Here is a 13,238-nt window from a genome sequence, read left to right as displayed (position 1 = left end):
TAATTACGTCACCGCCAGTGTGGACAAAAATTATATACCGGTTTTACTAAAAAAAAATTATTGGCAAAAATTATCAACGCCGGTACGTGGGAAATTATTTCTAGAAAAAAATTGCATGCTAAATTGCACTTACGTGTAATATTAATAACAACAACAATAATAATAATAATAATAAATGCAAAAAAGATATTTCACTTTTTTTCTATATAAAACTAATTGCTATTGGTATAAGGCACTATTTTGAATTTATTGCATAGTTTATATCTCCAACTAGCATCAAATCCGATTAAATCCAAATAAGCATCCATATTTCCGAACTCCTCCTTCATTTTTGAAAGAAAATACCTTATATATTCAGGATTTGAATCCTTAGCAGAATCTGGAAAATGCTCCATTTCAGCTTCTATAGCCTCAGTAATTGAAAGTAAGCCAGATTCTGACGCACAGTAATCTCTAATAATAAACTCTTCTCCAACTCCCAAAATGCTCAATAATATTGCGATAACCACGCCAACCCTGTCTTTTCCTAAATTCCCATGTAACAATATTGGAGGTATTGAAACTGTAATCACCTTTAATGCTCTACAAATTGTTTTAGAATCAAAAATTGCAATATCATAGTAAACCCCGCCCATTGTTCTTAACTCTAAATATTTGTTAACATACCATTTCTCAGCAAGTTTTGGAGAAATTAATTTAAACAAATGATAATTATAGCTAATAATTCTTGGAATCATTGCTTCCTTTCTTTTTCTAAATATTATTTCTTCAACATTTAAATGCTTTCTACTTGATTCAAATTCCATACCTTTATACCTTCTCATACAATTCAAGCAAAATGGAGAAATGCTCTGATTATCATCCGAAGATAATTCTTTGCTTTTTTCATTTTCTAATTTTATTGGTTCTCTATAATCAATAGAATTCAGTAAAATCAGAGTCTTTACATCATTAGAAACTTGTTCACGATCATTTTCTATCTTATAATGTTCTAAATCCTTTCGTTCTTCTATATAATTGTCAATACTTTCATTCTCAAAGGTCGGAGTATAATATTTCCATATAACTGATCTACTCAAAATCTCGTCTTTTGCCAAGTAGGAGTCCTCAAAAATCAACTTACCCCTCAAATCAATTATTGTCTTTATTCCTAAAGTATCTCGTACTACATGTTTAATTTTATCAGGTTCTATACTTCCTGGCCTAGCTCCTCTATATAATACATGTCTTCTGATACTTTCATCCTCCAAAAATTGAGAAATATCACGTATATTTGGAATTACATCCAATAAAATCCTTTTCCCAAGTATTATATTTGCATAATAATTATATCCATGTGAATACCAATTCCTTTCTTCTAAATTATATTTTTCTAGCTGTCCTTCAACAAACAATTCCACACCTTTCTCAAATGGAACTTCTTCAGAATTCTCTATTCTTATTATTGGCTTTGAACTATATGGAATCCTTGGTAAAAACATTATTTTATATCTATCTATATACTATTAACTTTGAATAGTTTACCTCTTTTTTTCTTTTTTTTAACTTAATTTGATTCTTTCTTTATATATTAAATGCAACTCCACTCTATGAGCTTCATAAATGCAATATCATAATCCTAATTTCCATTTCTTCTTTTATTCAGCTTTATGTTTATATCAACTATTTTTCATACCCACAAATATTTTTTCATTCAAGATACTTGCATTTACTCAGTCATACAGTATTTCCCGCCACAATTCCCCGCCACAATTCCCCGCCACAATTTTTTAAATTAATATTATTAATTGACTTTACTATATATTAATGAATACGTAAATAAGCAATATTAAATAAGAATTGTATAAAATAAATCAAGTTCTTTAAAAAGATAAAACTTTGTATTTAAAAAAAAAGTTATCTTTAAAGAGAAACTCTTGTTTATGATATTAAAAGAAATATACCCTATTCAGGCGTTGCTTACGTTTTTTTATCCAATAAGAATGTAAGTGTCATAATAGGGTTAGAAAAATAATATCTTTTTGATTCAGTGAGTTAATTTTTTGCTTTATGACTAAAACTATTTAATGTTTTAGCCATCATATAATCACATACATTCTTTGTATAATATTATATGTTAGATTTATGATGATTTATTAACTATTTTGTTACTTATTTAGATAGAATACAAATTGGAATAGAAATTTTGGGCGAAGATTATTACACTATATTACCTGAGTTTAGATAGAAGTAGATTTTACGTAATGAACGCTTGCTTGTCAAAGCTGACATTAAGTTAGTTGATTTAAAATGGTTCTATCTGAGAGAATGCTCAATATTCCCGATAATGATCCACTTTGTTGGATTTGGATCGATCTGGATGGAACTATTAACAATATGAATTCATTAGAACAAAATGACGATTTTATGATGTTATATAATAAATACCTGGAGGAAATAAAAGAAAATTATGATGAGAATTTGAATGTATATGAAAAATTTTCCTCCCCAATTGAATCTTTATACTATGAACTAAGTTGTGAAAGAATGCCAGGCAATTTGGAAAAAAGCTATGAAAGATTATTAGATAGCTTAACAACAAAGAGAATGAAAATTAATGAAATAATGACTTTTGTTGTAGATTATTCAGACCAACATTCAGTTCAAATGATTGAATTACTAATACAAAGATTTCCAAATTCAACCTTTGAAGTTAAGGTTTCAATTTTATATTGTATTTCAGATATATTATACAATTCTCACTCTTCAAAGATAGGAGCTTGGAAGCTTAGAAATTGTATTATGAATATATTTCCGTATCTAGTTTCACATATATCATTTCAAAGTAACCGAGGAAACAGTTGTTATATTGATCTTATTAATAAAACAAAAAGCATCATAGAAATTTGGATAGATTGGAAAATCTTTCCTTCAGAATATATTGAGGGTTTAAGTTCATCTCTTTGTTTTGATAAAATGCTGGATGAAATGAAGAATGACAAAAAAACTAAATTGATTAGTAACATAAATGATGAAATTTCCGATGGTATTTTGCTTGATAAAGATATAGTTTCAATTTTATCAATTTGGCCAATAAAATCAAGACTTCCAGTTTGGAAGGTTTGGAGAGAAATGAATAATCTTTTAATAAACAAAAGCTTACATGAACCGAAAATCAGACAAGACTGGGTTATGAATTATGGAATAGTAATTGCTCCGTTGAAATTATTTGGATTGACAAATTTTTTACACAGAATTTCAAATTGGTATAATTACAGAAATTAAGTGACTAATATAACTAAATTTTATAATCTATTAAGGATAGAAGAATTTGTGTAAATTATGATATTCCGTAGCTTTATTACAAATACATGCACTTTAAGTCATCCATTAATATAGCCTCCTCAGATAATTCTCCATCTTCATATTCATCATCTTTTTCACCTTTTATATCTTCATTATCATTGATCTTACTAAGTGACAATTTTTTATTTCTCTGATTCTTTTTTTTTTGTCTTTGAATATTCCAAATTTTCTTGTATTCTTCATGAGAAATTTGGTTCTTTATTAATCTAAAGAATATTCCACCTGGGCTTTTTAATCTAGTGCTATCTTCTGTAGGATACCCCCCATTCTTTATAATTATTCTTGTTTCATTAAAAGTTTTATATACTAATTCGTTTGGAATAAAATATACAATTCTTTCCAATAAATAAATATTTGGCTCCTTCAATTCCCTTACTAACTTTGAAAACAGTTTAATCTGCTCTCTGTCATCTCTTTTTAATAGCTTTAGTCTATTTAAAAAGTCTGCCTTCTTCTTCATAAGGTATTGATATTAACCCCTTAATTCTTTTTTCTCCTATCATCAAATATTATCTTACTTATTACTCTTATAACCCACACAAAATCCCATTAACCTGCTTTGTGAATTCAAAAGCCAATCAAGCCAAATTATTTTTAATGCAACTGAAATGCGAATGCTCTAATTTAGCCAATAGTTCTAATTTCTTCATTACATTTGACTTTGACCATTCGCCTTTTTAGCGGTATCTGTATGGCGCCACAACAAAATTTGGCGCCATACTTAAATGTCATTTAAGATTAAAAAAATTATAGTAAGGTGAAAATAAAGAGTATGTGCATTTTGAGCATTGTTAATATTAGTAAAGAGTAACTTTTGCTTAAATTTTGTTGAACTCTTGTGAAGGTTTGTAATTCTTATAATATTCTGGATATTTTTTGGTAATGATTAGAAATGAGCAACATACAGAATGAAATAGAAGAAGAATACGAAGTTATTTTATCTCATATTAACGATGTATCTTTCCATATTTTTCAGTTTCCGATGACTTCAAAGGGAAATTCAACAGAGAAAGTATGGCAATCTGCTTTTATTCGGCCAGATGGAGGATCATTTCAACTTTCATATTACTCTGGTGAAAATTCTGAAGTTAATAATGCAGCTTCTACTGAAGAAGCGAGTGACCAAAGTATTCCAAGGCAAGGATCCAGTGAAAAAACTGAAAATATTGATAAGAGTCATTTATATACAGTAAATAGCAAATCTTGTCTTTCTTCAGCAAATTGTTTGGTTGCAGGTTATTTTGATCACGTTAACAAGAAATTATATATTACTCCAATTTCTTCAGTGCAACAATTTCGTCCAAATTTCTCATCAATCGATCAGAAAAGATCAGCGAGTATGAATGTTGGTATGGTAGAAAGACTATCTGAATCAGCTGATAAAGATGAAAGAAATCAATCTTTGGATGATTTGGTTTTAAACCATGGAAACAATGCTACTTTAGATCACGATATGAATAGCAGTAGTAATAATAACCCATTATATTCTGGTAATTTTCCTTTAGATAGTGGAAGATTATATACAACTGGATTTGAGAATTGGATTAAAATACCATGTATTTATCCATCAAACTCATATGAATCACTAGAAATTATTAAGATGCTAATGGATGTATATTTTGATGATTTCATTTCTTGGAATAACTTGAATTCTCAAATTTCAGAGGAAAATCCCATGGTTAACCAACTATTATCAATGAAGCATAGTAGAAATAGAACTCACTTTTTTGATAACGACATTGTAAGATACTTTAAAATGATTTCTGGAATTGCTTCAGATATTAATTCAGAGTTTAACCTTCCATTTGGAGGAGATGGACAAGTACTTCCAACTTTAAGAACAGCAGGACTACCAAAAATATATACGGCTTATCAATATCCACCATGCTGTCCTAACTCAAGTCTTGGAGGTTCTATGGGCTATAATTTTGGTGGAATTGATGATTCAAATTCAATTGCACTAGCTAGAAGTAATCCAAATAAATATACTGATTTCTTGCCTTCCCATGGTATTTCTGGGAAGTTATTAATTTATGATGATTGGCTTTATTTTGGTCCATTATCAGTCCAAGAGCTTTATAGGATGAAATTAAGTGACCAAATACAGAGAATTACTCTAGTTTATCAAGTTATACCATTTAATGGAATAAAAAATATTTTGAAAAGGATTTATGATATAAAGCTTGAAACGAATTTTAATTCTGAATCTGAGTTGTCTCCTGAAATTGTAAAAACTCAAAAGAATGATAATATTATTGAACAAATCCTTTCAAAGAATAAAATTGAAGAATTTCCTTCTGACAAGAAGTTGATTAAAATACTTAAAAAGTTTTGTGTATTGGTTTCTGGAAATTGGGTATATAAATCAGAACTTATGTACAATGAATACGAGTCTTGCTGTAGAGATCTTATTTTAGTTCTTCTTCAGAGAGACGAAAATGCTGGCTTAAATAGAGAGCCAATTAGGGTTGCAACAGATCTTCCACAAATTAAAGTCACCAATATTCTTCAAGAAGTAGCAGTTTATAGGTCAACTGCATGGTATCCAAAATTCTTATTTGATAAAAAATTCATTGAAGAAAATATTGAAGAGGCCTCGTATTGGAAGAATTATTGGGCTGAAAGAGAAAAATATGTGGTTCAGTACATTAGAGATAATAGAGATACCTCCATTTGTACTTCAACATATCTAAATAATCTTTCTGCAGCCTCTACAAGCGTGAGCAATTCACAGCTTCAATTACTCTTAATTTTTATTCTTAAGATATATGGCGCAATGAATGTTTCAGAACTCTTGAATTTATGTTCATATCACTTAACTTTGATGTCAGTAGGAAATGCATCACTAGCATCAATTCCAAGTAATATTGCAGGAAGCGCTTCATTAGCAAACTCTTCAGGCAAACCCAATGATTCATCTTCTCAGAATGTAGATTCAGGTTCTATTTCATATGGAAAAGTTGGTTCTAATTCCAAATTTACCAATAAAGCCGCATCCAACAATTTAATATCAATGCCTTCTGGTCCTTCTTTTTCTCAGAACTTTATTGCTCCTACTTACTCACCATTTTTCTCTAGTAATCCAAGACATAATATGAAACAGATTCCGTTCATTAATGTTAATTCAAACATTTCCACATCCATAAAAATTAATAAGGAAGATATTAATAAATCTCTTGAAATTATTGCAACTAAAATTTTTGATGATCTCTGGGTATTAAAATCAACAGGAGATCCCAGAATAGATGCGATACGAACAATAGTTATTGATTACTTCAATTGTGGAGATAGAGATGATGTCTTCACTATTACATCGTTTATTGATAATATTAAGCATTGTATTGTTAAGAATTGTGCAGCATTATCACAAAAAAATAAGATTTGGCATAAATTTGACTCTGATGAAGACTTCATTCAAACTAATAATGGGGTTGATAATGATAACAATATCTCTGTTTATTCTTCACAACTTCTTCATATACTCAATAATGTACCTGAATTTATTTGGAGAAAAATTATTCATGAGTTCGCTTTTCCAATTAATGAAACTGCAACTGTATGGAAGCTAAAAAGCAAATAATTCATTAATGTGTTGGATTATTGCATGCAACTTCTTCTGCAAATCTCTTTATATTTAGAAATATTTTAGGCCCCCCTCCTATATAAATTTATATAAACCCATTTTTCTTTAATTAGTTATATTTGTTTCCAAACTCTATATTATATGTCAATAATCCCACATTAAATTCACGAATTACTTAGAAATTTAATGTAAAAACCTCCATTTCTTGAGACTATGTATTTATTTATTTAATAAAATCATCAAAATGTCATGTGGACAAATTTATTTTATTTATATTTTGATATATTACGTGGCGCATGCTCATTTAAAAATTACTATCATGTACCGGTATTTATCGTTAGCAAAAAAAAAAAGTCATTTAGGCGGTAAAGTTCCGCCAAAAAAATAATTAAAAAAAACATTTAACGTCAAAATTGATTTTTTGATTGGAAGTTGTTGGGTAGGAATAAAGTTAGGAGTACATGTTGATTAGTGTATTAAAATGGTTAAGTCATACTTGAGGTATGTCCCTGAGTCATCCTATGGGGTCTTGCTGACATCAGCATTTCAAAATGGAGTAAAGTTACTCAAAAAAGGTTTGAAACTAGAAAATGAACAAGATTTAACAAGGTATGGAGCAAGTATTTCAGGAGAAAAAGTATTAATCTTAGATATGAAGACTGGAACTATTGCTAGAACACTTTCTGTTGAAACTGTAGGAAGAGTTTATTCAGGCGAAGGTATTCCTTCAATAGTTCATTACGTAACAGCGATATGTGGACATCCAAAAAAACCAGAGATTATAGCGGTAGGATACTCAGATGGTAGTGTGAGGGTATGGAATATTTCTTTAAAATCTGTTATTCATACTTTTCATGGTCATGGAAAGAATATTACAGCATTGAAATTTTGTAGAAGTGGAAATTATTTATCATGTGGTAGTTTTGACACTGAAGTTACATTATGGGATACATTTTCTGGAAAGGGACTTTTTAGGTATTCTGGCCATCTAAATGAAATTACTGATATTGAGTTTGTTCACAAAACTAAGCTTTGGACAAAAGAAGATAGCGAATTAAATCAAAACAAAATAGGTAATAACAATAAAGGGAATGCAAACTCTGATTCAAGGTTTAAAATTATTTTGGAAGATACTCCACACATCTTGATTACATCAAGTAAAGATTGTACAATTAAGATTTGGAGTATTCAAAATCAAATTTGTCTTCAGACCCTAACAAAGCATAAAGGAGAAATTTATAGTATATTATTGAATCCTTTATGTAATCGATTATTCACAGCAGGATCAAGTGGAGAGATATCAATATATAGACTTACCCATCATGTAACTGGTCTTGGAAAAGATTTATTATTACCAAATGATCAAGCTGTGGAAAATTGTCCACTTTTTAAAGAAAATACTGAAAAAGAATCTAAATTGGCAGTTTACTATGGTGGAATACCAAGATTTCAAGGTGGAAAATCTTCAAAAGTTATCAAGTTACTTTCAAAATGGTCAGATTATTATGATAGTAATCAAATCGAACTAGTGGATGACTTTTATGGAACTATTTTTGCCTTTACAAATTCAAATTCAATTGAATCTTTTTCATACTTTGATTCAGATAAAATCAGTCAAAGAATTAAAAAACTTAATAAGAAGCTAAATAGAGACTCCAATGTTGAATCTAATGAGTCTAATATCTTTGCTGGAAGCTACGAAACTCTTTCACTTGGTAAGAGACTATTGATTCCAGAAGAAGAAATGATTGGAACTCGTCTTTTGGGTATTGATTTTGATCCCACTAGTAATACATTTATTGCTGGATTGGGGAACAATTCACTAAGATACATTTCTCTGAGTGAAAGCTTTATTAATGAAATTGGATCCAAAGAAAAGTCTAAAGATAATGATTCAAGCTCTCAAAATGATGAATCAGGTTCTTCTGCTCAAGCAAGTGCTTGTAATGTACTTAGGAGGATTGAAAATGAGGGACATAGAGGAATACCTAGGGCTATCGATATTTCTCAAGATGATAAGTTTATTGCAACTTTTGGTGATGATACAATTAAAATTTGGAATATGAAAGGCTTTGGATGTGTAAGAACGATGATTGCTGAGAATCCTGTTTGTGGATTTATTGTTCCTGGAGGTGATTATACAATATCAGGAACAAAACAAGGGAGTATACAGTTACATGATATTTCTAATTGTAAGTTAATACAATCTTTGGATAATTCACACGAAAATGCAATCCAATCTTTAGCATTATGCCCCGATAATACAAGTTTTGTATCAGTTGCACAAGACAAATCTTTGAATCTATATAACTTTGGCCTTGAGGAAGACTCTAATGGTGATGAGGGGCAGGTAACCATTAAGTTAAGCAAGACTTTACCACTTTTAGAAGAAGGTCTAGCAATCAAATTTACTCCAAATGGTAAATATCTTGTTGTATCTTTATTAGACAATACTGTTTTAGTATTATATGCAGATACTTTAAAGCAGTTTTTGGTCTTATATGGTCATTCATTACCAGTTGCATGTCTGGATGTTTCTCATGATAATACGATTGTAGCAACTGGTAGTGCTGACAAAACGATCAAAATTTGGGGTTTGGATTTTGGTAATATTCAGAGATCATTTCATGCTCACAATGAATGTGTAACTCAAGTTTGTTTCATTAGAGATACTCATTACCTTGTAAGTACTGCAAGAGATGGATCATTGAAGCTATGGGATACGGATAAGGGGGAACTGATTACGATTTTACACCAAAAATCTACTTATGGTCAAGTTCCAATACTTTGCTTGGGTTTAACTTTTGATGGTGATCGTATTATTTGTGGGTTCTTGGATAGAACTATTAGAGTTTGGTTTAGAACTGACCAGCAGCTATTTCTTGAAGAAGAAAGAGAAAAAGAACAGGAAGAACAGCTTGAGAGAGAAATCCTTCAGGGGAATACAAATGATTATGCAGAAAATTTTTCCTCAGTTTCAGTTATGTCTCGTCCAACACGTAAAACATTTGAATCTTTGAAATCAACAGAAAAGCTCATGGAAGTTATCGACATTGCTTATAATTATTATATTGACTTATTAAAATATAACCTTGCTATAAATGAAATTAAGAAAGAGGACAAGTCACAAGGTTCTAACAATATCCCTCCTCCTCCTTCTCCTTTAGAAATTGGTGAATATTCAGTTCAGGAGTACGTTCTATTATCAATTCAGAAGATATCATCTAATTTACTTGCAGAAGTTGTTTGGTCTCTTCCTTTACTTTATGCTGAAAAACTGTTAATTTTGGTAGAATCTGTGCTCAAGTTAATGTATGATCATTCAATATTAAATTCAAAACAATTAACAGAAAACCCTATTAATAATAAGAATTTGTCATTTTATGGACTGGAGCCATTAACTAGAACAGTTTTATGTCTAGTACAAACTCATTTCATACACTGGATTTCTTCTATTAACACTATTTCTCCTATTATTGGCCAAAATAATTCCGCAGGTGGTTATCTTAATGTTTGGACAAAGTCATCTGATCCTAGAAATGATAGAATTCCTCAATATAACATTCGTTCTGTTCTTTCTAACCTGAAGATATATATTCATCATTTACTTAAGAATCAAATGGAAATTGTATCTTTAAACAATGGCATATTAAAGATTCTTGAACAAGATGCTGCTAGTAACTCCTCAGTTAAGCCAATTACTTTTGATGAAATTACTGAACAAAGAAAAAACAAGCAAAGTAAAAAGAGACGTACAAGTAATTAAACGATTTTGATTCGAGTCATTTACTTCTTTTCTAATGTATTCTAGCCTATACTTTTAAATTATTTCTACATATTGTATACAAATAAATATATATTTAGTTTAAATATATTAGTTTAACAAGTATTCACAGAATTTAAATTCCATTTCTTTACTTAATATTACTTCTGTTATTTATCCCTTAAGTGATCACTAGTGAATTATCCTATTCATCAGTTTTCATGTTGGTAACTTTCTATTCACAAACTTGTACTAGCAAAATTGGTATTAGTTTTTTTTAAAAAGCTAATATTAAATTAAATTTCAATAATATATTCAACTATTTTTTCTATTTTTTTAGCAATGCATGCATGCGCATATACATGCATTGCTTTTGGTATTGCCATTTTTATTTCAATACCGGTGTTTGCATTAAATTATCAATAACAATTTGTCCACATGAAATTCATTATACACGTAATTGAATATTAAACAAAAAAATTAATAATTTTAATTACACGTAAATCAATAAATTTAAATATTATTATAATTATTATTTTTATTTTGGTAAAAAGAAAAATATGTATGGCAAATAATATAACAGTTAATGAAAAGAATATTGAATTCTTAGCTTAGGTGTAAAGAGGAAAGGATAAAAAAAGTGAACTTGGAGCAAAGTGAGATTAAGAGAGTTAATAGTTGCATACAAAAAAATATATATATATTTATATATATATTTATCAATTATTATTTGATAATAAAATTTTAATGTGAGAAGCGCCAAAGGTCATTTTTCCTTCTTTTTTAATTAGATAAGTATTTAGAGTAAAAATTAATTGGCTTAAGTACTCCTAAACCACTAATTGTGAATATTGAAAAAATTAGATTAAGAAGATCTGCAAAGAATCACTCTGTGCTGGATAAAAGCACAGTTGTGAAGTTAAAAATGGAAAAGGGTAAAGAGAATGAAACATTTCAATTCAAAAAAGCATTATCATTGATACTTTATGGCCTTGTATCAGTAGCTTTGGTTTTTTTGAATAAAAGAATATTTATTGGGAGTTTTAGTTATCCACTATTTACAACATGGATACAACAAGTATGTGGAATGATATTCTATTTAATAGCATATGCAACCTTGAGTTTATTTGGGATTGATAATTTGGTTTCAAAACCATCAATTGAATATGAAAAAGCTAAAGACTGTTTTCCTATGTCTTTATCTTGCACAATATTTATATTATTATCCAATCTTTGCTTGAAATATGTACCAATGTCATCATATGCAATTACAAGGTCTTTGACACTATTCTTTAATATAATCTTTTCAATTTTTATATTAAAGCAGCAAATTTCAACTATATGTATTTTTGGATGTGGAATTGTTATATTGGGATTTATTATTGGTTCTCTTGATTCATCTACTTTAGGATTCTATGGAATATTATCAGGAACTACTTCTTCTTTATTTCAATCAATATATACTGTTCAAATAAAGAGTGTTTCAAAGAAAATAAATGATGAATCCCAAGTTTACTGGTATAATGCTCTTACTACTTCATTTTTAGCAGCTATTCCAATCTTTATATTTGGTGAACACAATGCATTCATTGAGTTATATACTTTAGATTTTGGAGAATTTATAATTAAATTTGGCCCTATTTTAATTAGTGGTATATTGAATTTCTTCCTTGGGATAATTATAATATGGTGTATTCATACTACATCTCCTATAGCTTATAATCTAACAGGCTATGTTAAATCTGGAGCTCAAACTTTAATTGGAGTTTTATTAAATAACGAAGAGCTTAAATTTTCAACTATTTTGGGATTGGTTATGACAATTGGAGGATCTGCTATTTATTCTTTTTCAAATCTTTTTAAATTTATTCCAAATAAAAATATTGATTTGAATGAAAGCTTTAATATAACCTTTGGACACCAGCTACAACAACAAGAACCTATTCAACAAGAAAACTATTATGATCATGATTCTACAATATCAGGCTCATCTTCTTTAGAGTATGATAGTGGTAAAAAACCTGAAATTAATGATAATTTCTATGATAATGAGCATTTCAACTCTTCAAACAATTATGATCAATTAATTAAGAATAGCAAATACAGAAAGGTATCTCAAATCGGATCATTGGATGAAAATCTAATAAATTATTCTAAATCTAATGGAGAAATTCAGTAAAGCTATTAAATTACCATTTATATTATTAATATATTTTCAGTATTATCAACAATATATTAATCGTCTTCTTTTTTTAAATTCTTATCATATCGTAAATCTAAATTCAAAGAATTTTATTTCATTAATCCTTTTTATACCATCTTTTCATTATCTCAGAATAATTACAAGAGACTAATGGCTTTCCTAACTTATGCCTACATTTGTTTTCAATTGTACATAACAAAAGAAGAAGTTCTCTCTTTGAGTTTGCAGTGGAAATAGCGTTATCAAAATCTTTTATTCCTTCTGAAAATGTATCTTCTATTTGAGTAAATTTACATTGATCTGGAATATTTCTAATAAAATCTTTTGCAGATTTAAGACTAGCC

General features: G+C 29.0%; 6 protein-coding genes across 6 annotated transcripts; 4 read left to right on the top strand and 2 right to left on the bottom strand.

The window, feature by feature from the left end:
• Positions 1-212: 212 nt before the first annotated feature.
• cgd8_1490 (bacterial type serine/tyrosine phosphatase) lies at positions 213-1,481 on the bottom strand (the record flags this gene model as incomplete). The annotated part of the gene is made up of 1 exon (XM_627056.1): positions 213-1,481. One exon carries the CDS (start codon positions 1,479-1,481, stop codon positions 213-215), a length of 1,269 nt encoding a protein of 422 aa, XP_627056.1.
• An 808-nt stretch (positions 1,482-2,289) lies between these two features.
• On the top strand, positions 2,290-3,264 carry cgd8_1480 (RPR domain containing protein, present in proteins involved in mRNA splicing; the record flags this gene model as incomplete). The annotated part of the gene is made up of 1 exon (XM_627055.1): positions 2,290-3,264. One exon carries the CDS (start codon positions 2,290-2,292, stop codon positions 3,262-3,264), a length of 975 nt encoding a protein of 324 aa, XP_627055.1.
• A 76-nt stretch (positions 3,265-3,340) lies between these two features.
• cgd8_1470 (hypothetical protein) lies at positions 3,341-3,805 on the bottom strand (the record flags this gene model as incomplete). Its single annotated transcript, XM_627054.1, has 1 exon — positions 3,341-3,805. The coding sequence occupies one exon, from the start codon at positions 3,803-3,805 to the stop codon at positions 3,341-3,343; it is 465 nt and encodes a 154-aa protein (XP_627054.1).
• Positions 3,806-4,237: 432 nt separating this feature from the next.
• On the top strand, positions 4,238-6,925 carry cgd8_1460 (Sex-lethal interacting like; the record flags this gene model as incomplete). The annotated part of the gene is made up of 1 exon (XM_627053.1): positions 4,238-6,925. The coding sequence occupies one exon, from the start codon at positions 4,238-4,240 to the stop codon at positions 6,923-6,925; it is 2,688 nt and encodes an 895-aa protein (XP_627053.1).
• A 475-nt stretch (positions 6,926-7,400) lies between these two features.
• Positions 7,401-10,694, top strand: cgd8_1450 (11x WD40 repeats containing protein of plant origin; the record flags this gene model as incomplete). The annotated part of the gene is made up of 1 exon (XM_627052.1): positions 7,401-10,694. A coding segment is annotated over one exon (3,294 nt), but the record flags the coding sequence as incomplete, so codon positions are not given.
• An 805-nt stretch (positions 10,695-11,499) lies between these two features.
• On the top strand, positions 11,500-12,870 carry cgd8_1440 (nucleotide sugar transporter like integral membrane protein with 9 transmembrane domains; the record flags this gene model as incomplete). Its single annotated transcript, XM_627051.1, has 1 exon — positions 11,500-12,870. A coding segment is annotated over one exon (1,371 nt), but the record flags the coding sequence as incomplete, so codon positions are not given.
• Positions 12,871-13,238: the final 368 nt, after the last annotated feature.

This window comes from Cryptosporidium parvum, chromosome 8 (assembly GCF_000165345.1).
Source record: "Cryptosporidium parvum Iowa II chromosome 8, whole genome shotgun sequence".
Classification (NCBI taxonomy): domain Eukaryota; phylum Apicomplexa; class Conoidasida; order Eucoccidiorida; family Cryptosporidiidae; genus Cryptosporidium; species Cryptosporidium parvum.
Note: the sequence above shows the minus strand (reverse complement) of the source record. Positions and strands in the feature narration are given on the sequence as shown.